Raw genomic sequence first — 22,202 nt, 5'->3', positions numbered from 1 at the left:
TATTCAAATGGCCAACAGGTATATAAAAAGATGCTCAACATCACTAATCATCAGGGAAATGAAATTCAAAACCACAATGAGGGAGAAGATCAAGATGGCACAGTGTGAAATGAACTCAACTACCCAACATGAACACATCAAAATATGTCTACATGTAAACAATTCTCATTGAAAACTAACTGCAGACTGGCAAAAAGACTCCTGCAAAACCAAGGCTGTAAGAAAGACCCACATAGAATCAGGTAGGAAGGGAAGTCCACTAGTAAAGGCAAATACATAGTAAAGGCTGAGAATCAATCAATTAAGCTATCATGGAGATGAAAACAAAAAAATTATAAAATCAACTGTAACTATAACAATCAGTAAAGGGATAAACATGAAGATGTAAAATATGACATCAAAAACACAAAATGTGAAGGAGGGGAGAAAAAAATGTAGATCACTTAGAATGTGCTTGAGCTTAAATGACTTCCTATTTAGAACAAGTAAATACAGTTATAGGTCAACATACGTGAACCTTGTGGTAACCATAAATCAAAAACCTACAATAGATATACAAAAAATACAGAGTAAGAACACAAGCATAGCACTAAAGAAAATCATCAAACCAAAAGGGAAGAAACTAAAAGGAGAAGAACAGGGAAGAACTACAAAAACACTGGAAAACAGGTAACAAAAAGGCAATAAGTACACACCTATCAATAATTACTTTAAATGTTAACAGACTAAATGCTCCAATCAAAGACAAAGGATGGCTGGTTGGATAAGAAAACAAGACCCATCTTTATGCTGCTTACAAGAAACTCACTTCAGAGCTAAAGACACACACAGAGCTAAAGACTGAAAGTGAGGGGATGGTAAAAGATATTTCATGCAAATGGAAATGACAAGATATTGAGGGGAGCAATACTCATATCAGAAAAAACAGACTTTGAAACAAAGTCTATTTAAAAAAGACAAAGAAAGGCATTATATAATGAAAAAGAGATCAATATAAAAATAGAATATAACACTCATTAACATATATACACCAAATACAGGAGCACCGAGATATATAAAGCAAATATTAACAGACATAAAGGGAGAAACTGACAATAATACAATAACAGTAGGGGACTTTAACACTCCACTTACATCAATGGACAGATCATCTAGACAGAAAATCAATGAGGAAACAGTGGTCTTAAATGACACAACAGACCAGATGGACTTAATAGATATCTATAGGACATTCCATCCAAAAACAGAAAAATACACATTGTTTTTAAATGCACATGGAATGTTCTCCATGATATATCATATGCTAGCCCACAAAACAAGTCTCAACAAATTTAAGAGGATAGAAATCATATCAAGCAATTCTTCCAACCACAGTGGTATGAAACTAGAAATCAACTACAGGAAGCAAAGAGGGACAAGCATGAACACATGGAGCCTAAACAATATGCTATTAAAAAACCAAAAAGTCAATGAAGAAATCAAAGAGGAAATCATAAAATATCTCCAGATGAACGAAAATGGAAACACAACTTTCCAAAATCTATGGCATGCAGTGAAAGCAGTTCTGAGACAGAACTTTATATCAATACAGGCCTACCTTAAGAAATAAGAAAAATCTCAAATAAACAACCAAACTTACCATCTAAAGTAATAAGAAAAAGAAGACACAAAGACCAAAGTCAGCAGAAGGAAGAAAATAATAAAGATCAGAGAGGAAATAAATAAAATAGAGACCAATAACTAGGCTCACCAAGGTGAAAAGAGAGAACCCACACAAACAAAACAAGAAATGGAAGAGGAGAAATAACAACCATTATCACAGAAATGCAAAAAGCATAAGAGAATACTATGAACAGTTATATGCCAACAAATTGGACAACTTTTCTAGAAGAAATGGACAAATTTCTAGAAACATACAACCTTCCAAGACTTAATCAAGAAGAAACAGACAATCTGAACAGACTGACCATTAGTAGTAAATTTGAGTTAATCAGAAATCTCCCAGCAAACAAAAGTACAGAACCAAACATCTTCATAGCGAAATTCTACTAAACATATAAAGAAGAGTTATTACCTATCCTTCTCAAACTATTCCAAAAAACTGAAGAGGAAGGAACACTTCCAAATTCATTCTCTGAGGTCACCAATACCCTGATACCAAAACCAAAGACACTACAAAAAAAGAAAACTACAGGCCAATATCTCTGATGAATATTGTTGCAAAAGTCCTCAACAATATATTAGCAAACTGAATTCAACAATATATAAAAAGGATCATACACCATGATCAAGTAGGATTTATTCCAAGGATGTAAGGATGGTTCAATATTCGCAAATCAATCAATATGATACACCACATTAACAAAAGGAAGGATATGAATCACATGATCATCTCAGTAGATGAAGAAAAAGCATTTGACAAAATTCAACATCCATTCATGACAAAACTCTCATCACAGTTGGTACAGTCGGAACATATCTTAACATAATAAAGAGCATTTATGACAAACCCACAGCTAACATCATACTCAATGCCAAAAAGCTAAAAGTTTTTTCTCTAAAATCAGGAACAAGACAAGAATGCCCACTCTCACCACTTCTATTTAACATACCATTGGAAGTCCTAACCACAGCCATCAGACGAGAAAAAGAAATAAAACGTATCTAAATTGGAAGGGAAGAAGTAAAACTATCACTGTTTTCAGATGACATTACACTATATATAGAAAAGCCTAAAGCCTCTGCCTAAAAACTCTTAGAACTCATAAATGAATTCAGTAAAGTTGCAGGATAGACGATTAATCAACAGAAATCTGTTGCTTTTTTATACACTAGTAATGAATGATCAGGAACAGAATGCAAGGTAACAATCGCATTTAAAATCACATCAAAAAGAATAAAATAGCTTAGGAATAAACTTAACCAAGAAGGTGAAAGACCTATACTCTGAAAATTATAAAATGCCGATAATGGAAATTGAAGATGATACAAAGAAATGAAAAGATAACCCATGTCCTTAAATTGGAAGAATTAATATTGTTAAAATGGCCATACTACCCAAAGCAATCTACCGATTTAATGTCATCCCTATCAAAGTACCCATGATATTTTTCACAGATCTAGAACAAATAATTCTAAAATTTATATGGAACCATAAAAGACTCCGAATTACCAAAGTAATTTTGAGAAAAAAGAACAAAGCTAGAGGTATCACGCTACCTGATTTCAGAGTATACTACAAAGTTACAGTAATCAAAACGGTATGGTACCTGCATAAAAACAGACACAGGGATCAACAGAACAGAATAGAGAGCCCAGAAATAAACCCACACACTTACGGTCAATTAATCTATGACAAAAGAGGGAAGAATATACAATAGAGAAAAGACAATCTCTTCAATAAGTGATGCTGGGAAAACTGGACAGTACACGTAAAAGAATGAAATTAGAACATTTCCTCACCCCACATACAAAAATAAACTCAAAATGGACCGAAGACCTAAATGTAAGACCTGAAACCATAAAACTCACAGAAGGGAACACAGGCAGAATATTCTCTGACACAAATCGCAGCAATATTTTTTTGATCTGTCTCCTAAGGCAAAAGAAACAGAAGCAAAAATAAATAAACAGGCCCTATTAAACTTAAATGCTTTTGCACAGCAAAGGAAACCACTGACAAAATGGAAAGGCAACCTACCATATAAGGGAAAATATTTTCAGGTGATATTACCAATAAGGGGTTAATATCCAAAATATATAAACAACTCATACAACTCAATATCAAAAGACAACTAACCTGATTAAAAAAAATGGGAAGAACACCTGAGTAGACATTTTTTTCACTGACAATACAGAGATGGCCAAAAGACACATGAAAAAAAGTTCAACATGCCTAATCATCAGAGAAATGCAAGTCAAAACTGAAATGAGGTATCACCTCACGCCTGTCAAAATGGTTATTATCAAAAAGTCCACAAATAACTAACAAATGTTGAAGAGGGTGTGGAGAAAAGGGAACCCTCCTACACTATTGGTGGTAATGTAAATTGGTGCAGCCACTATGGAAAACAGTATAGCCGTTCCTCAGAAAACTGAAAGTAGAATTGTCATATGATCCAGCAATTCCACTCCTGGGTTCGTATCTGAAGAAAACGAAAACACTAATTCAAAAAGATACATGCACCCCAATGTTCACAGCAGTATTACGTACAATAGCTAAGATATGGAAGCAACCTAAATGTCCATCAACAGATATAGAGAACAAACTAGTGGTTACCAGATGGGCAAGGGAAAGAGGGATGGGCACAAAAGGTGTTTGGAAAATAAAAGGTACAAACTATTATATATGAAATAATAAGCAACAAAGATATATTGTACATCACAGGAAAATATAGTCATTATTTTGTAAGAACTTTAAATGGAGCATAATCTATAAAAATACTGAATCACTAATGATGTACACCTGAAACTAATATAATATTGTAAATCAACTATACTTCAATTAGAAAACATTAATAACTTCATATGGAGGGAAATACATTTGCCAATGTTCTTTAGGAAAAAAAAAAATAAGAAACCACAATGAGATATCACCTCACACCTGTTACAATGGCTATTATTCTGTACCAATTTATATTCCCATGCTTGTACACTGTGGGTGGGAATGTAAACTGGTATAGTCACTATAAGAACCAGTAAGGAGGCTCCTCAAAAAACTAAATAGAGAAGTACCTTATGATCCAGCAACTCCACTTCTGGATATTTATCTGAAGGAAATGAAATCAATATCTCAAAGAGATATGTGCACTCCCATGTTCACTGAAGCATTATTCACAACAGCCAAGACATTATAACAACCTAGGTGTCCACTGACTGATGAAAAAATAAAGAAAATATGGTGTGGATATACACAATGGAATATTATTTAGCCATAAAAAAGGAAGGAAATCCTGCAACAACATGGATGTAGCTTGAGGACATTATGCTAAGTAAAGTAAGTTGAACAGAGAAAGACAAATACTGTATGGTCTCACTTATATGTGGAATCTAAAAAGACCAGAGAATAGACTGGTGGTTGCCAGGAACAAGGAGCAGGGTATGGGGGAAATTGGTGAAGGTAGTCAAAGGTACAAACTTACAGTTATAAAATGACTAATTTCTAGGGATGTAATGTAATTTAACAAATACATAAAGGACTCCTACAAACCAATAAGGAAAAGACAACCCAATAATGAACAAGAGACTCAAAAGCTACTTCACAAAAGAGGATATCTATCAGGCCTACAACAGTACAAGAAAGTGAAAAACCTCTTCAGTCATCCAGAAAACACAAATTAAAACCACAATGAAATACTACATACTCACCATTTAGAATGGATAAATTTAAAAGACTGATAATGGTAAGAGTTGGTAAAGATGTGGAACAATAAGAATCCTCATATACCACTGATGGAAATGTTTTTCACATTGGAAAAGTATTTAGCAGAATCTATTAAAGTTAAACATACTCATATCCTATGATACACCAATTCTACTCCTAAGGATATACTGAGCAGAAAATCTCATATGCCCACTAAAAGACATTTACAAGAAGTTAATACCAGCATAACAACCAAAAATCAAAACAACCCAAATGCCCATAAACAAAAGTATGAATAAATAAGTTGCGGTATTTTCAAATGAAAATACCTACACAACAATGAAAGTGAGCAAAATACACACAGTGAAAGAACAGAGATAGATCTCACAATAATGCCCTATCTATTGCACAGTCCATAATTTAACCATGATAGTAATTACACAGCTGTTCTTTATGACAAATCAAATGAGCAATACATTTTGGTTTTGATGACTCTTTTATACATGAGTTACATTTCACACACACAAATTTTTTAAGAAAAAATTTTTAAAAGACTTAATTTACCTCTATAATAGGTACTTTTTATCAGGTTATTCTCACATTCCTTAAAGCAACTAAATCTAAAGTTGGAGACAGTTTTAATTGGTAAGGTCTGACTGAAACATTTAACAAAAAGTAAAGCAGAAGCAAATTGTAACGTATTTTTATTAGTTACTTTAACAATCAATAACTTGTTTAACCCAATTCAAGAGAACACAGAAAAATGAAACCACCTAAATAATTACCACCTAAAGAATTACCTGCTTGGGTAAAGTTAGGTTGTGGGTGCTCTCACTATAACCAATAGCCGTGAAGAGCTTATCTTTTTCCTCTGGTGTCATAAGGTCATCAATAGCTACAAAAAGATAATATTTTAAGAAATCAATTGCTTCAGTCGTACAGATACAATAAAAAAAATCAAACCAAACTAACGAGTGGCCTAAAATCAATAGACACAAATGCTAAAGCAAAAGCAGCAAAGTAATTTCCTCTAATATACTATTTTGACTTGTTAAACATCATGTATTTGCTTCTTTAGGTCAAGAAAACGCAAAGAGACACTATTAAGGGAATTCAGCTGTCACATAACAATTTTATAATTCCCTAAGTATTTTAAAAATTAAGTGAAACATCTAATTAAATATCCATGTAAAAAAGTAACGAGGAATGCTACCTGTGAGATTTCTGAATTTCAAGTTTTAAAATTTCACACAAGTAACTTTTCTCAAAAATTCAAAGTTTTTGGGCTTCCCTGGTGGCGCAGTGGTTGAGACTCTGCCTGCCAATGCAGGGGACACGGGTTCGAGCCCTGGTCTGGGAAGATCCCACATGCCACGGAGCAGCTGGGCCCGTGAGCCACAATTACTGAGCCTGCGCGTCTGGAGCCTGTGCTCCGTAACAAGAGAGGCCGCGATAGTGAGAGGCCCGCGCAACGCGATGAAGAGTGGTCCCCGCTTGCCACAACTAGAGAAAGCCCTCGCACAGAAACGAAGACCCAACACAGCAATCAATCAATCAATAAATCAATCAATAAATAAGAACGTGAATTTCTTAAAAAAAAAAAAAAAAAAAGCAGGAACCACGTGCGGCTTGTAGAGAGGGGAATATTTAAAAAAAAAAAAAAATTCAAAGTTTTATTTTAGTTAAATAAACATGGGAATGTTCCATCCTGATGTATTTATTTATATGTTTACTATACTAAGCTACTTTTATTTCAAAAATATTATGAAATAAAATTCAACTAACTGGCTAAAACATAATTTATATATTTTTTCCTTATCAGTGTACAATAAACTATCTGACTTGGAACTTACTTTCAGGAATCAAAGATTCTTCATCTTTTTTCTTAGATTCCTTCTTACCCCAAAACCCACTAAACCAGCCTCCACGTTTCTCGCCTCTGTCAGTAGACTTTTTCCTTAATTTTTGCCCAGATCGAATCACCTAAAAAATAAAAATCAAAAAATTTAATTAAAGAATAAATGCCCTCTTCACTTTCAGGTGTAGCCAGGTAAGAACAATGGTTAATTTTTTTAACATTAAATTAAGTTAAAAGCAGTCAATAAAGCTAGTTCCTTCTGAAACGATTCTCAACATTATTTGGTTAATACAGTCTATTAATTTATATACTTGTCACACCTACTGATAGCTTTCTGACGAAGTTGCATTTTGTGAGTAAGTTAAGGTTTCAAGTAAAATTCTTCTGAGCAATGTGTCTTCCAAATTTATAAGGTAAGGAGCTACTGTGACAGCAGATTTTTAAAATGAAAAGTTCCCTGAAAGGAAGATACTTCCACACTCAAAAATAAAATTTAACAATCCTATTTCATAATTCACATACATTGTTGACTTGCTAACTATGAACATGTTTGGGGGACAGAATATAAATAAAATTAGAAAGTCCTCAAATCTCATTTCATCCTGTTTCTCAACAAATCCTGGCTTGATTATCTGCTGCTCCTTGTCTTTACCCACTTTTCAGTAAAATACAGACGAATAACTCAAAAGTGGAAAACAAAAGGATTAAAAGAATATAGGGCTTAAGTAATTTAGACTCTATCTTCTCATTTCCTGAATAAGTAAATAATTTTCCCACTTTAACTTTAAAATATTTTAAATTGGTAGTGAATTGGTAACATACTGTAAGCTTCTGTGTGTACCAAAAAGTGAAATAATCCAAAAGACAAGTTAAAGAGCTGAATTCTATAGTAAAGAGAATAAGTTTGATTAACAACTCAGTTTAAACTAAGTTAATTAAGTTATCTTTGACAAGTAGACATTAAACAAATAATCAGGGAATAGGTCTATATCTGCCCACAAAATCATTGATGGTCCCAGTTATATCTCAGCTCTAACTATCTTTTGTCAAGCTTAATCCATTTTCAGCAGTCAGAAATGTAATGGGTAAAAAAATATATAGCTGATTAGTTTATATTTTATATGAAATAACATTTAACTTCTTTATTCTCCTAGCATAGAAGATTAGTATGCGTTTTTACTTTTCACAGTAAAATATATCTATGAGACCATAAATTTTAAAATGTGTATAAAATTTAATATGAAGAGGTATGCAGAACCCTTTCACTTTTTCCTAAATACCACCTCTGTTGCCTTCACTTCCCTTCCCTGTCCAGCTAAGAGGCCAAGGTAAATAACTTCATCCAATCCTCTGCCTACATTTTAAACTCTCTGGCCCTGCAGATTTTCCACTATAATGAAAAACATCAATCTTGGATGAATCTAATTGCCTTCTCTTCATCTACACCCCATCCTTCTTTAGCCACAGCATCCAATAATTTATCTTCTTCCTTCAATTTTGAAGCAACTGATAAGTAGTATTAAGAACACCCAATTAAACTGAAGCAACTTAATTTAGGGAGGATTAGAATTATCTGTTTCTTCTGGCAAAATGTTTCTCTAATTCGCAGGAACAAATCCACAGTAGTAGCAAATACCTTTTAAAATATTCACACTCTCTGCCCCACCTTGGGGAATTTGTCCTTAAGAAAATAAGAGACGTTTGAGAAAATGCAAAGACAAGGCTCCTCATTGTAGTGTCATTTATAATCAAATATAACCAGTGGGAAATAGTAAGCAAATTCTGGTATACGAACAGAACTGAATACTAGTCAGTTATTTAAAATTATGTTGGATAAACAATTCTATGGAATACTATATAAAACGGAACACTATAACTTTTTTTTAAAGAAAGAAAAGCAACTTACAAAACCTTTTCTTGACTCCACAATCCCCACGAGTTGCCACTCCCTTCATCTTGCTTTCCACTTACAGTGAAGTATCATAACTGTCTGTACTTAGTCTCTCCAGTTCCTCATCTTCCACTCCCTCTCATTCCTATCAAATTTCTACCCATACTATTCTATAAAACTTGCTCTTCAAATGATTTCTTTATGGCTAAATCCAATGATGAACTTTCAGTTCCATGATGGCCTAAGCCCTCTACAACACACCCTTCATTGCTTATTACAACAAAAAATTCTGGACAAAACATAAAAAGCATCTACCACAGACTCTGAAAAGTTAGCAAAGTAGGCAGATGGTGGAGGGAAGTCAACACTTGGAGAAGTGACCTTCTCAATAGTGAGTTCCTCACATGTTGTACTCATCCCCCACCTGCCCTAAAACTTCTCCCTCCTGGTGTCCTTACCCTTGGACAGTCCCCTTCCCTTGAGTGTGGGCATAACCTGTGACTTGTTTCTAACAAATAGAATATGGCAAGGGTGATGAGATGTACATAATAGGTGCATAGAATTGTGCCAGGCACATAATAGTCTAAGTGGTTTATATGGTTTATCAGGTACTCCACACAATAACCCTATGATGTAGGTACTGTGAATTAATATTGTTTTACAAATGAGGAAACTGAGGCACAGGCAGGTTAAATAGTCAACCCAAGGTCAAACAAGTAGCAGACAGCAAAGCTGGGATTAGAATCCAGACCATCTGACTCCCAAGTCTACACTCTTAACTATTATGCTAGTACAACAGGCACTCAATGAGCATTTACTAAGTATATGAATGAACAAGTGCATATGCTTTAATCCCATTTAAAAAAATGAGTATGTGTATAAAGATCTATGACTATAAAAAAGCCTGGAAGAATACACAAAAAGGTATTAACAGTAGTTATCTTTAGTGTGTGAGATAATGGGTATTTCTAGTTTCTTTTTTTGTGGATCTTTATTTTCTAACTTTTCTATAATGAGTTTATTGCACTTATCATTTATTTTTTTGTTTACCAAAAAAGTCATGTTACAGAATAATAGAAATGACATGGAACAATGAGGACAAGGTACCAAGTGGGATAAGTCAGCAATTACAAAACATTACAAACAGATTGAGACCAATTTTAGAAAAAAAAGAAAGGAGAAGAAGAGGGAGAGAAGGAGGGAAGGAGGGAAAAAAAGAAAATGGGTTAAAGAAAGGAGGAAGGAAGGGAGGGAAGAGGAAATAAAGGGAAAGAAATGGGGAATACAAAGTATAAATAACTAGGTATATATGCATGAGAGAAAAACTAGAAGCCTACATATCAAAATGTTAACACCAGCATTCTGTGTTGCCAGGATTATGGATGACTTTTACTTACTTTCTTTTGGGGGGTTAGCAAATTTTTAGTTATAAAATTAGAAAATTTGCCCCTTCATATTAGTGGGGTTTTTTCCTCCAATATTCCAATTAATTTTCTCCTGAGACTAAATTAAGACATGAAAACTCAACCTTTATTCTCACGTGAGTAAATCTAAACAACTTCCCATGAAACTTAAATTTCTTGATCCCAGGTTTAAAGGAGTAGTATTAACATGTTTAAAACATAAAATCAGCTAAAAAAAATGATTGACAGGGCTTCCCTGGTGGCGCAGTGGTTAAGAATCTGCCTGCCAATGCAGGGGACACGGGTTCGAGCCCTGGTCTGGGAAGATCCCACATGCCGCGGAGCAGCTGGGCCCGTAAGCCACAACTACTGAGCCTGCGCGTCTGGAGCCTGTGCTCCGCAACAAGAAAGGCTGCGATAGTGAGAGGCCCGCACATCGCGATTAAGAGGGGCCCCCACTTGCCACAACTAGAGAAAGCCCTCGCACAGAAACGAAGACCCAACACAGCCATAAATAAATAAATAAATAAAAATGACTGACATATATACACTACCATGTGTAAAATAGATAGTGGGAACCTGTTGTATAGCACAGGGAGCTTGGCTCGGTGCTCTGTGGTGACCTAGATGGGTGGGATGGGGGGATGGGACAGAGGTCCAAGAGGGAGGGGATGTATGTATACATATAGCTGATTCACTTTGTTGTACAGCAGAAACTAACCCAACACTGTAAAGCAAATATACTCCAGTTTAAAAAAAAAAAATTATCATGAAGAAAAAAAAAGAAAAAAAGATTACCTCAACTTGTGCTTGTTGCCTTGCTAAAATTATGTTAAAAACATCTAGTGGCCTCTCCAAATCCTAAAAAACAAAGAGACACTTGTAAACAAAGAAAATGGTCATTAGATTAAAAAAATTTTTTTCTTCTATGATTTCTAGGCTTATTCTAGTCCATGAACAAACAGTATTTGTGATCTATTGAAAGTATAAATTTGAATGTACACTTGGCTTTTACATTTTTATTTTTTGCAATGTGAGAAACAGTTTTTCAAGAAAGTAAATGCTTGTTAAATACCATATGAAAATAAGAATTTTAATGAGACCACTGTAATACAGAGATAGCCATACATGCAAATGGAAACAAAAATATTTAGGAGGGGGACCTGTTTTAGGTATTAGCCTTATGGGTGTTACTTCTGACTCCCCCTTTTCTGTGTTATTTCACAATCATCGTACTAAAGGCACCTTAATAAAACACAAAATTTAAGCATGTGAAATTCTTCAAATCACGTACACTAAAGCAGAAACCAACTTGGGGAATTTATGTAACAGGAATCTAACATGTAGTGGGTGACCTGTGTGTCACATGCTCTATGTGTTACTTCATGCAATTCTCACAACTCTGTAAGACAGACACTGTTTCCATTTTATACATGAGAATACCAGATCTAAGATACTGAGAAACTTGATGCTTTTTCTAATATATAATATTAGTGATTGTTATATATTTCAGAATAACAATTCGATTAATTCTTTATGTTATGAATTTGTAGCAAAAACAGTGATATAATCAAGATCAGATGATATTAAGCAAATTATGTATTCAGTGTAGTGTTTTTCTATATTTCAGAAGGGGGTAAATAAGACTCCTATCTTGAGGATAAGAACTATTTTTTACAAATAATACTTTGAACTCTTAAAAAAAAAGCCACTAACAAAACTAACAATACACATCTAGCTAATATTAAACACATGTTTGAACAGCTCTGATATTGATTTTCTAAACATTATTATAAAAACCAAACACATTTCTCCAAATAGTTTACAAGTACCCTGATATTAGGAAGCTTTTTTTCAAAGGAAAAAACAAGGGAAAAAATACTCTGCGTTTTCCATGCAATTCTCTCAAAAAGAGTTCAGTTCTCTTCTTTCTAAAATTATATTTAAATTTAAATTTAAATTAAATTAAATTAACATTAAAGGATGATTTAACAAATAATAGCTCTCACCAATATATGCAAGATATACCTGAATTTGTTTCTGTATTTCTTCTGGGACTTTAGTCTGGGTTAGCTTATTTTTGTAGGCACTTTTATAACTCTTGAGCAATTGCCTGTGTTTTTTTATGTTACTCCATGACCACATCCGTGTATACCTTCTTATATGAACTTCAAGAACAGAATCAATTGCATATTTCCACCTGCAAATCAAATTTTGTTAATGCACATTTGAATATGAAGGTTTAAGAAACAGCAGGAAAATAGCTTTGACGTTTTAGAGCTACACTGTTACTTTTTTTGTTCTTATTAACTGTATTCCTATAAAAGCTCAGCGGTAACATTTCAATTCCCCAGTACTTCAATTCTCTGACTTAAATAGATTATGAATGGAGCAAACCACTCCAGGAAGAGGATATGCCAAAGCAAAATCATAAAGACACAAAATGACATGTTGTGTGAAATTAATAGTATCCCAATATGGTTGCCACATTGGAGTTCATACCCATTAATGAAGGGCAATAAGATCAAAAAAAAGTTGAAAGTCTTGAATATTGAGTTAAGAATTTGGGAATAATCTAGGAGCAGGAGTACAAGAGAACGTGTTTATTAAAAAAAAAAAAGTAACAAGGACATAATATAAAAGATATCCCTCTCATGTCTCTAAAAAAATAAAGTGGCTTCATTACATGGCTTTAAAGGTCTCTTAGCTCTGAGAGTCCCTAACTATATGATTACATGGTTCTCATAAAACATTTTTTTAAAAATTCTAACTTACCATTGTCGACCATTGGTATGAAGTGGTAAATAAGGCTTATATTTCCTGTAAGGAGCATTTCTAACCATATAATCCACTGATTCCAAAAGGTCAATCATACTTAAGTACTATTAAAACAAAAACCAAGTTATGTTTGTTACATCACACACATGAATAAACACCAAATTTTGTTATATTTTCAGTATAGTGAGACTTCAAATTCTCTGAACAATGAATATCATAGTTGTCTGGTAATTCAATAATATATTTCATCAGATTTAAGACAACAATGATTATAAGTTGTAAGATAATTTTAAGTTCTACTACAAAAGAAAACAGTACTGCCAATTAAACTGTCATACCACCAATAATAATATACATCCTATTTTCAAATATATTAAAGTGTGAAATAAATGTAAATCTTAGAATCAATGAAATATGGTATCTGTAACTACTAACATGAAACTTGCTGATTCCTAAAACTACATATTTTCCTCTGGACCATCATTTCAAGCAGTGGCTATCTATAAGCTGAATTTCAAATTGCTCCAGAAAATTATTGCATAACTAAAGCAAGATAACCACCTTAACCACCATCACAACAACTCTGTGTGTATCTGGTAAACAGCTCAAATGGAGGGAAACACACACACACACACACACACAACTATAGGTAAAATAAAGAAAGGGGAAGTCCAGCATCTTCTCCATTTTTTCTTAACGCCAACTCTACCTATGAGTTACCACACGGCTCTTCAGTACTTAACATGCGGATAGTCTGAACTTAAATGTATTTGTAAGTATAAAATAAACCCCAGATTTTGAAGATTTAAGAAAAAAATAAAAATATAAAATATTGTAACAATTTTTAATTTTTATTACATGTCAAAATGATAATATTTGGGGTATGTTAAGTTAAATAAAATGTTATTCATTTTAGTAACTGTTTTCCTCTTTTCTTCTTATTTTGCTAATGTAGCTACTAGAAAATTTAAAATTACACATATGACTTGCATTATATTTGTACTGGACTGCACTGGGCTAAAAGCTCAATTAGCTAAATCCCCCATCCTCCTTTCACTTCCAATTCTCCAGATGTCTAATCCAAACTCCTTAGGCACATAACCAAACTTGAGAAACAAGTGAAGGAAAAAAAGCTGCCAACATAGCTATTCTAAAAATTAAGTGAACAATATTTAATGTAAGAGTGTCTGCTATTAAAATCTGAGGAAGAAAAAAACTATTAAAACCCTCCATCAAGAATTGGGAATTACAATGGGAATCATGTCATTCACTACAATTTGGTAAGATTCTCCACCAATAAGGGAAAAATCAGATAAAATGAAGGAAAACTATTTCTTATATATGGTATTTATTTTCTTTTAAAAATACACATATAATCTATTTTTAGAAGATATATCAAATCTCAACATAACAAACCAAAAGAACCACCAGAGCACTGGAGAAGGAATAATCACAGAGGACAAAAGCCATTGAAATTCAAGGTTAGTCAAAGCTATAAATACCCAAATGAATCTTACCTGAGGTTTGGTCAATTCAATGGCAATATTTTGTACTTCTATGTTCCAATCAAGTTTAGGTGTTTTGAGCTCTGTTTCTGCATAAGGATTCATGTAGAGTTTTGCAGAGGCTGATACTGGCTGGAAAACTTATACAACATGGGAAGACATAAGATATGTTTACATGCCCTTACATATGAGCAACTGTAAATAATTATGAGAACACTGTTACTTTGAAAGTAAAGAAAAATGATCAAAAAAATGTAAAAAAATCACTACCAAAAACTATTTAAGCATCTACTTATCTGCATAATACGAACTGTCAAACTCAATGGTAAAAGTGGAATCTCCAAGGAGGAAACTGGTGCTCTATGCTTCTAAGTAAGGAATGTACAAAATATAGACAATCTAATCTTGGTTATTCACAGTCTGTGTAAAATTATGTTTCCCTTCCTTGCTACAAGACATTTAATGATTTTAGTATTCATTAAAAATAATAATACAGGGGGAGGGATAAATTGGGAGATTGGGATTGACATAAACACACTACTATATATAAAATAGATCACTAATAAGAACCTACTGTATAGCACAGGGAACTCTACTCAATACTCTGTAATGGCCTATACGGGAAAAGAATCTAAAAAAGAGTGGATATGTGTATATGTATAACTGATTCACTTTGCTGTACACCTAAAACTAACACAACATTGTAAATCAACTATATTCCAATAAAAATTTAAAAAATAATTATAAAGTATTGCCTGACATGCCCCCTCCCAAAATACTAATACAAGATAGGAAACAAAATTTGATGACTTTCCATATTATTTAATCATAGTCAGAATTTAGGAACAGAATCATGAATGAAATTCATATTACCCAGAAAAAAATTGCCTACTACTTTATAATTTTCAAAGTGATCATTACATATATAATCTTAGACTCAACTAAAGGCAATATTTTTGAAGTTGAGAAGTAGTATGAAAAAGAGTATTAGGGAAGATGACAGCACAAAGTAATGTAATAAACTTTAATTGCAAATAGTATTAAAATTATATAAATTGTGGTATCTTATAATATTTACAATTTGCGTAAGACTGTATAAAAATTTTAACTTATTTAGAGGTTATTTATAAATGAAATGTCTCAGAATAAAGTTGTAGATTTTTCTGAACAAGTTCTTTCATGAGGGAAACTAAATGCTCTCACAAACTAACAGTATCTGAAAACTCTGTCATCGTTTAATAGAGAGGTTTGTGGACATAAAGAGAAAGTGCCAGCTCTCATATAAAGGCAATTAGCTATAAAAGAATAAGAAGAAAACAACAGTGAACGAGAGTAGTATGGAATATAGAAGAACATGGGCATGAAAGCTGAGAACAAACATAAAGAGGTACACTAAATAAAAACAAAAGAATAGCATCTTTAGAACAAAACTGAAATGGAGAAAATGAATGGGATAAATAAATACAGAGGCAGCTTTGTTAGAGATCTATTTAAAAATAAGTAAAGGTGAGGCTGCCAAGAAATAGAAAAGCTTACTTAAAAAAGATCTGTGGAGAAATATGAATCAAAACAACAATGAGGTACCCCCTCACACCTGTCAGAATGGCTACTATCAAAAAGTCTGCAAATAACAAATGCTGGAGAGGATGTGAAGAAAGGGGAACCCTTGTGCACTGTCGGTGGGAAATGTAAATTGGTGCAGCCACCATGGAAAACATTATGGAGGTTCCTCAAAAAAACAAAAATAGAACTACCATATGACCCAGCAATTCCACTTCTGGGTCTATATCCTGAAAAAATAAAAACACTAATTTGAAAAGATACATGCACCCCAATGTTAACAGCAGCACTATTTACAATAGCCAAGACATGGAAGCAACCCAAGTGCCCATCAACAGACGAATGGATTAAGATGTGGTACATATATACAATGGAATATTACTCAGCCATAAAAAAGAATGAAATACTGCCATTTACAGCAATGTGGATGAACCTAGAGAATATTATGCTTAGTAAAATAAGACAGAGAAAGACAAATATTATATATCACTTATATGTGGAATCTAAAAAATAATACAAATGAATGTATATGCAAAAGAGAAACAACTCACAGATGTAGAAAACAAACTTGTGATTACCAAAGAGGAGAGGGAAGGAGAAGGGACAAATTAGGGTTATGGGATTAACAGATACAAACTGCTATACATAAAATAGATAAGAAATAAGGATTTACTGTATAGCACAGGGAATTATACCCAATATCTTATAATAATCCATAATGGAGTATAATCTGTAAAAATACAGAATCGCTATGCTGTACACCTGAAACTAACATAATATTGTAAATCAACTATAATTCATTAGAAAAAAAAGCTCTGGAGTAGTCAGTCTGTCTTAACACTGCAATAGTGACATGCTCAGATCCTGAGTATCAAGATCTCAGAGATTTCGTTATTAAACAAAGAAAAGAAAACCTAATTCCTAAAACAAAGTAGACAATAACAAGGTAGGAAGAAAACATGGCGGTCAAGGGGGTTAACTGTTGGGAGTGAACTACAGCCACAGTGCCCTTCTCACTCTCCAGTGGTGTTAAGTGTTATAATCTATTTTTAAATACTAAATTATATACCAAATATGCTGTATCATAAAACTAACATACAAAATTAATACTTTCTCTTTGTCAAAATAACTTTATCAGAAAAAGTATTTTAAAATAAAGTATTTAATTCCATGCTTCTTATAACATGAAATAAACTTTTACCATTACTTACTGTATTGATGGTTTGGGGGTATATTGCTACTTGTAAGAATTTCACTTTTCAGCTGACCCTAAACAAAAAATTTGAATTATATGAGAATGAAAAAGAAAATGCATACATATTCAGCCACCCACACACACACACACAAATTTGGTCCTAAATCCATATCTTTATTCCCATCTTCGTAATTATTAGTCCATACGAAAAACACACTGAGCACTATTTACAGATATATTTCTTTAGCATATTACTTCAGTAGATAATTTTTATAAATTCTAAATATCTGGAAACAACATTTTAAGACTGTGCTCCCCTCTGACTTAAAATGTATATATGTGTACATACATATATACACATATATATATATACATACACACACACACACACACACATCCATGAATTAGGATCTCAAACACTTTCTAGACAAAGGCAAATTAAACTAACGTTACAGTACCTTTCTGAGAAATAAAAGATAGAATCTTGGAATTAATTCAATTCAGAAAATTCAACTGTTCTTCCTTTCTCCTCTAAGTAAATAAACATGCCTAAGACTGGCTTAGCACGCTTAGTTTTGAATCAATCATTCACTATTCAAGAATGCATCATCACAAATGCTTAAAACATTTGCTAAGAACACATTTTTTAGATCTGAAAGGTATCATCTTTCTTTACAATACTCTTCAAGTAATCATTCTCATATGAAACTCCACAATGCAACCAGAATGCCATCAAAATGAGAGTGTACAAAACCATAAACACAGTTTTAATGTGATAGTATAGGTTCTCATCTCACTGTCAAGTGAATGATTTCACAAAGATCTTCAAAATCAAAAGTGCTTTTTTTAAAGATAGAGTGATTCCAATAACTGTGTTGCACACTTCTGACTTAGTTACATACAACTTAAACAAAAGACTGATATCCTGTCCTCATTAAAGACCGCAATGTAAAGCAAATCTAGGGAGTGTGGTTAGCTCTTCAAGGTATGATCTGAAATTACCAAGATCTGTTCCCTTGACCCCGGATAAGACATGCCGCAGTTAACGTTCCAGTAGGCACTGAGACTATCAAGCCGTATAAGCTATAGAAGAAAATGGAAAAGGTCAGGTAACTAACACACTGAAATTATGAATCAATATTAAAAGATTATTCTCATGTTCACTACCCCAAAATTCTCCAATTGCCACTTTGAACTTTTAAAGGAAAGGAGATACTGCAAAAATGGAGGAAAATATATGTATGTTATACAGAGACTTTATTATTAATCTAGCATTTGCTAAATTGTGCTTCCAGGAACACTATTCCCAAGGGGATTCATTCATTCAGTGATCAAATATTCATTGAGAATTTAGTATTTAACAGACTGTAAATATTTCACTGAATAAGAAAGACATGATTCAGGACTTCCCTGGTGGCGCAGTGGTTAAGAATCTGCCTGCCAATGCAGGGGACATGGGTTCAAGGCCTGCTCCGGGAAGATCCCACATGTCGTGGAGCAACTAAGCCCATGCACCACAACTACTGAGCCTGCGCTCTAGAGTCCATGAGCCACAACTACTGAAGCCTGCGCGTCTACAGCCTGTGCTCTGCAACAAGAGAAGCCACTGCAATGAGAAGCCCGTGCACCGCGAGGAAGAGTAGCCCCCACTCGCTGCAACTAGAGAAAGCCCGCGCGCAGCAACGAAGACCCAATGCAGCCAAAAATAAATAAATAAAAATAAATAAATTTATTAAAAAAAAAAAAAAAGAAAGAAAGACATGATTTCTCCAGTGGGTACAAATGGCTGTTTCAAGGGAGGGGTGAAGGGAGAGGATTCTATGATCAACAAAGGTGGGGAAAGCTACATACTAAATATCCTTCTTAAAGATTCACAATGTTTATTAGCATATTTAAAGTACTGTGAAGTCCTGGAGTTTAAAACAAAATAAAACGTACCTGTTTAACTATGTACAGCTTTCTGCTTTAGTCAGTAATCTTACTTGACCAGAGAATATTTTTTCAACAAATCTGATATCTTAATTACCTAATGCTCCATGAAGTACAATTTGGGAAACATTAATTTTATTCAGTTTCTTTATATTCTAGGTGAAAAATCTAAACCTCAGAACAGGTAAGTGATTACAGAGGGTTGTCACATAGTAAGTAGCAGAGCTACAAATGGACCCAAAACTTTTAACCCATATTCCAATGGTATATTATGCTCCATGAATACCATTTGGGAAACATTAATTTTATCCGGTTTCTTTATATTCTAGGTGAAGAATATAAACCTCAGAATAGGTAAGTGATTACAGAAGGTCACATAGTAAGTAGCAGAGCCAAAACTGGACCCAAAACTTTTAACTCACATTCCAATGGCATATTCTGCTCCATCAAGGTTTCTTGAAGAAAATACATTAAGTGTTTGTACTTAGGAAAATAACTGGATTAAAAAGTCTAGTCTAATACCTTATATATAATTTTTTCTGCTTCATTTAATATGCACGGAGTCCAGTGTTCATTTGCAGTCTAAGAGAAAAAAAGAGAGTAACTGTGAAATGAAGTATATATATCAACAAAACAGTGCTCTAATAACCGTAACAAAATAACCTGGGAACAACAAGACATTTAGCTAATGATGGCTAATGTTAGTTACCTGTTTCTTTACATATTTATATTACAAAATCAAAGGAACAGTGAAAATGGAATTGAGGAGGTTCTTATCTAACTGAGTTCATTCATTCAGAAAATAATTACTGAGCTACTCTGTGTCTGCGCGTGGAAGGAACTGGGTATGAATAAAAACAGAGAGCTAGCCTATAAACTATTGAAGAAGGTCCACATTCTTGTAAAAAGTAAATAAATAAATAAATAAATATTGCAAAGTAGGAAGAAAACCCGGAGAATATGGAAATCACAGCATGACCATGTTTCTACAAAGTCAGTATGGTCAGCAATGCCAAAAGCTGCTGTGAGATAAACTAAAATAAACTCACTTAAGTGGCCAGGGCATTACCGATGAACTGGTTAAGAGCAGTTTCAGGGGAGCAGTAGAATAAGAGTATAGTGGGTAGGGAGTCATTAGGAGGTGGGGAAATAAAAGAAAGCAAAGGTAGAGAATTTTCTCACCAACTTAGTTAGAAAGAAGAGAAGGAGAAGGCAATAGTTAGATGGGGCCTGGGTGGAGTGGGAGAAGGTTAAGGAGAGGCTTTTTAATTTTAATATAAAAGAGACACTTGAATGCATTTAAATGCTTAGAAGAAGGAGGTAGGGAAGGGAGAAGAGGGAAGAAGAAGGGCTGAAGATTTAGGAAAGAGAAGGAAATTGACAGAAATAAGGAAGAAAAGGCAAAAGGTAGGAGGGGGTGAGAGAAAAGGGGGAAAAAGGCTCCTAAGGACATGGGGGACGACGGGATCCAGATCAGAGGTGGGAAGATTATCTTAGATATAAAAGTTAGTTTGTAAGTGGAAAGATGGAAAAAAGGAATGGTACAGATACAGAAAGAGTTAAGTTTGCTATTATTGTTGTTATGATAGTCAATGTAGTAGCTGACGCAGAAACTGAGCCAGACAATGTGCCAAATGCTTTACACAAACTATCTAATTTCATCATCACAAAAACACTAAAATATAGGTACTATTGTTTCAATGAATGAAGGCTGGATAGAAGGAAACCAACATGGTAACCAGTTCAGTAATGTTTCACAGGTGCTTTGATAAAATATAATGGGGAGCATAAAAGAAGGAATGGTAACTTCTAAGAGTGCAGTAAAAAAAAAAGAATGAGAAAGACAGTAATATCTGAAGGAACTATTAAAACCTGAATAGAATCGCCAGCCAGATTAAGGGAAAAGAATAACACAGGCAAAGAAAACCATATGAAGAATCTGAGCAAAGATACAGAGGATCAAACAACAGCACACACTAAGGAAACTACACACCATCCTTAGAATGCCTGTTATCACTCAATGGGCACTATGTGACTATTTTGTATTTTTCATTTGGCCTGTTAGAAGCTCAACATTAAACAGGGAGCTCACTTATGACTAATATTGCTGGTCTCATTTTTCTGGAACAATGATCTCTCTGCCTTTCAGAACACAGATTCTGGTTTCTTTAGAAGTGTTATAGCATTGTCTCTTTTTTATTGAAAGCTACTTCAAATTCATTTTGGAAACAAGCAGAGGATAAACAGTGTATTAAACACTAGCTTCCCTGACTCCCTTTCCTTTGTTTCTCCAGTACCTTTTCTTTAATTTTTCTGCTTTGATCTTCAACTGATGTATACCTCTACTTCTCTGCATGCATGTATCTTCTTAAGGTCTCCATGTAACAATGTCCTTTTTCTGTTTAACAGTCTACTTCTCTTTCTTTTTTTCTTCGTCTTCTTTCCCTACTAAGGCCCTCTTCATATAACTAATCAAAAGGCAAAAATGTACCCAGTATGATCTACTCACTGTCCTTAACTTTAAAACATATTTCCTGCCACTAAGTTGTCCATAATAGGAAAAAAATGTCCAACCTGGATATACACACTCTATATCCTTAAAGACCTTCAAGAGAAAAACCAAACTGCATTATAAAATACTTCATCAAAATAAATTCGCTTATGTACATTTCAATATAATAAACAGATACACATGTATAAACTATTTGGAAATTATACTGT

At 33.7% G+C, this 22,202-nt stretch overlaps 1 protein-coding gene across 1 annotated transcript in view; it reads right to left on the bottom strand.

Moving 5' to 3' along the window:
• The window catches only part of VPS13C (vacuolar protein sorting 13 homolog C), a 181,271-nt gene that overhangs the window by 118,409 nt on the left and 40,660 nt on the right, over positions 1 to 22,202 (bottom strand). Inside the window, exons 8-16 of the mRNA XM_061180247.1 lie at positions 20,004 to 20,063; positions 18,555 to 18,635; positions 17,569 to 17,626; positions 14,810 to 14,937; positions 13,290 to 13,396; positions 12,543 to 12,714; positions 11,313 to 11,375; positions 7,216 to 7,345; positions 6,163 to 6,257 (exon numbers count right to left, since the gene is read on the bottom strand). Of these exons, the coding sequence (XP_061036230.1) occupies positions 6,163 to 6,257; positions 7,216 to 7,345; positions 11,313 to 11,375; positions 12,543 to 12,714; positions 13,290 to 13,396; positions 14,810 to 14,937; positions 17,569 to 17,626; positions 18,555 to 18,635; positions 20,004 to 20,063 (894 nt within the window). The remainder of the gene's footprint in view (positions 1 to 6,162; positions 6,258 to 7,215; positions 7,346 to 11,312; positions 11,376 to 12,542; positions 12,715 to 13,289; positions 13,397 to 14,809; positions 14,938 to 17,568; positions 17,627 to 18,554; positions 18,636 to 20,003; positions 20,064 to 22,202) is intronic.

The sequence above is a fragment of the Eubalaena glacialis genome, chromosome 2, assembly GCF_028564815.1.
Source record: "Eubalaena glacialis isolate mEubGla1 chromosome 2, mEubGla1.1.hap2.+ XY, whole genome shotgun sequence".
Taxonomy (NCBI): Eukaryota; Metazoa; Chordata; class Mammalia; order Artiodactyla; family Balaenidae; genus Eubalaena; species Eubalaena glacialis.
This window is presented reverse-complemented; position numbering and strand designations above follow the sequence as displayed.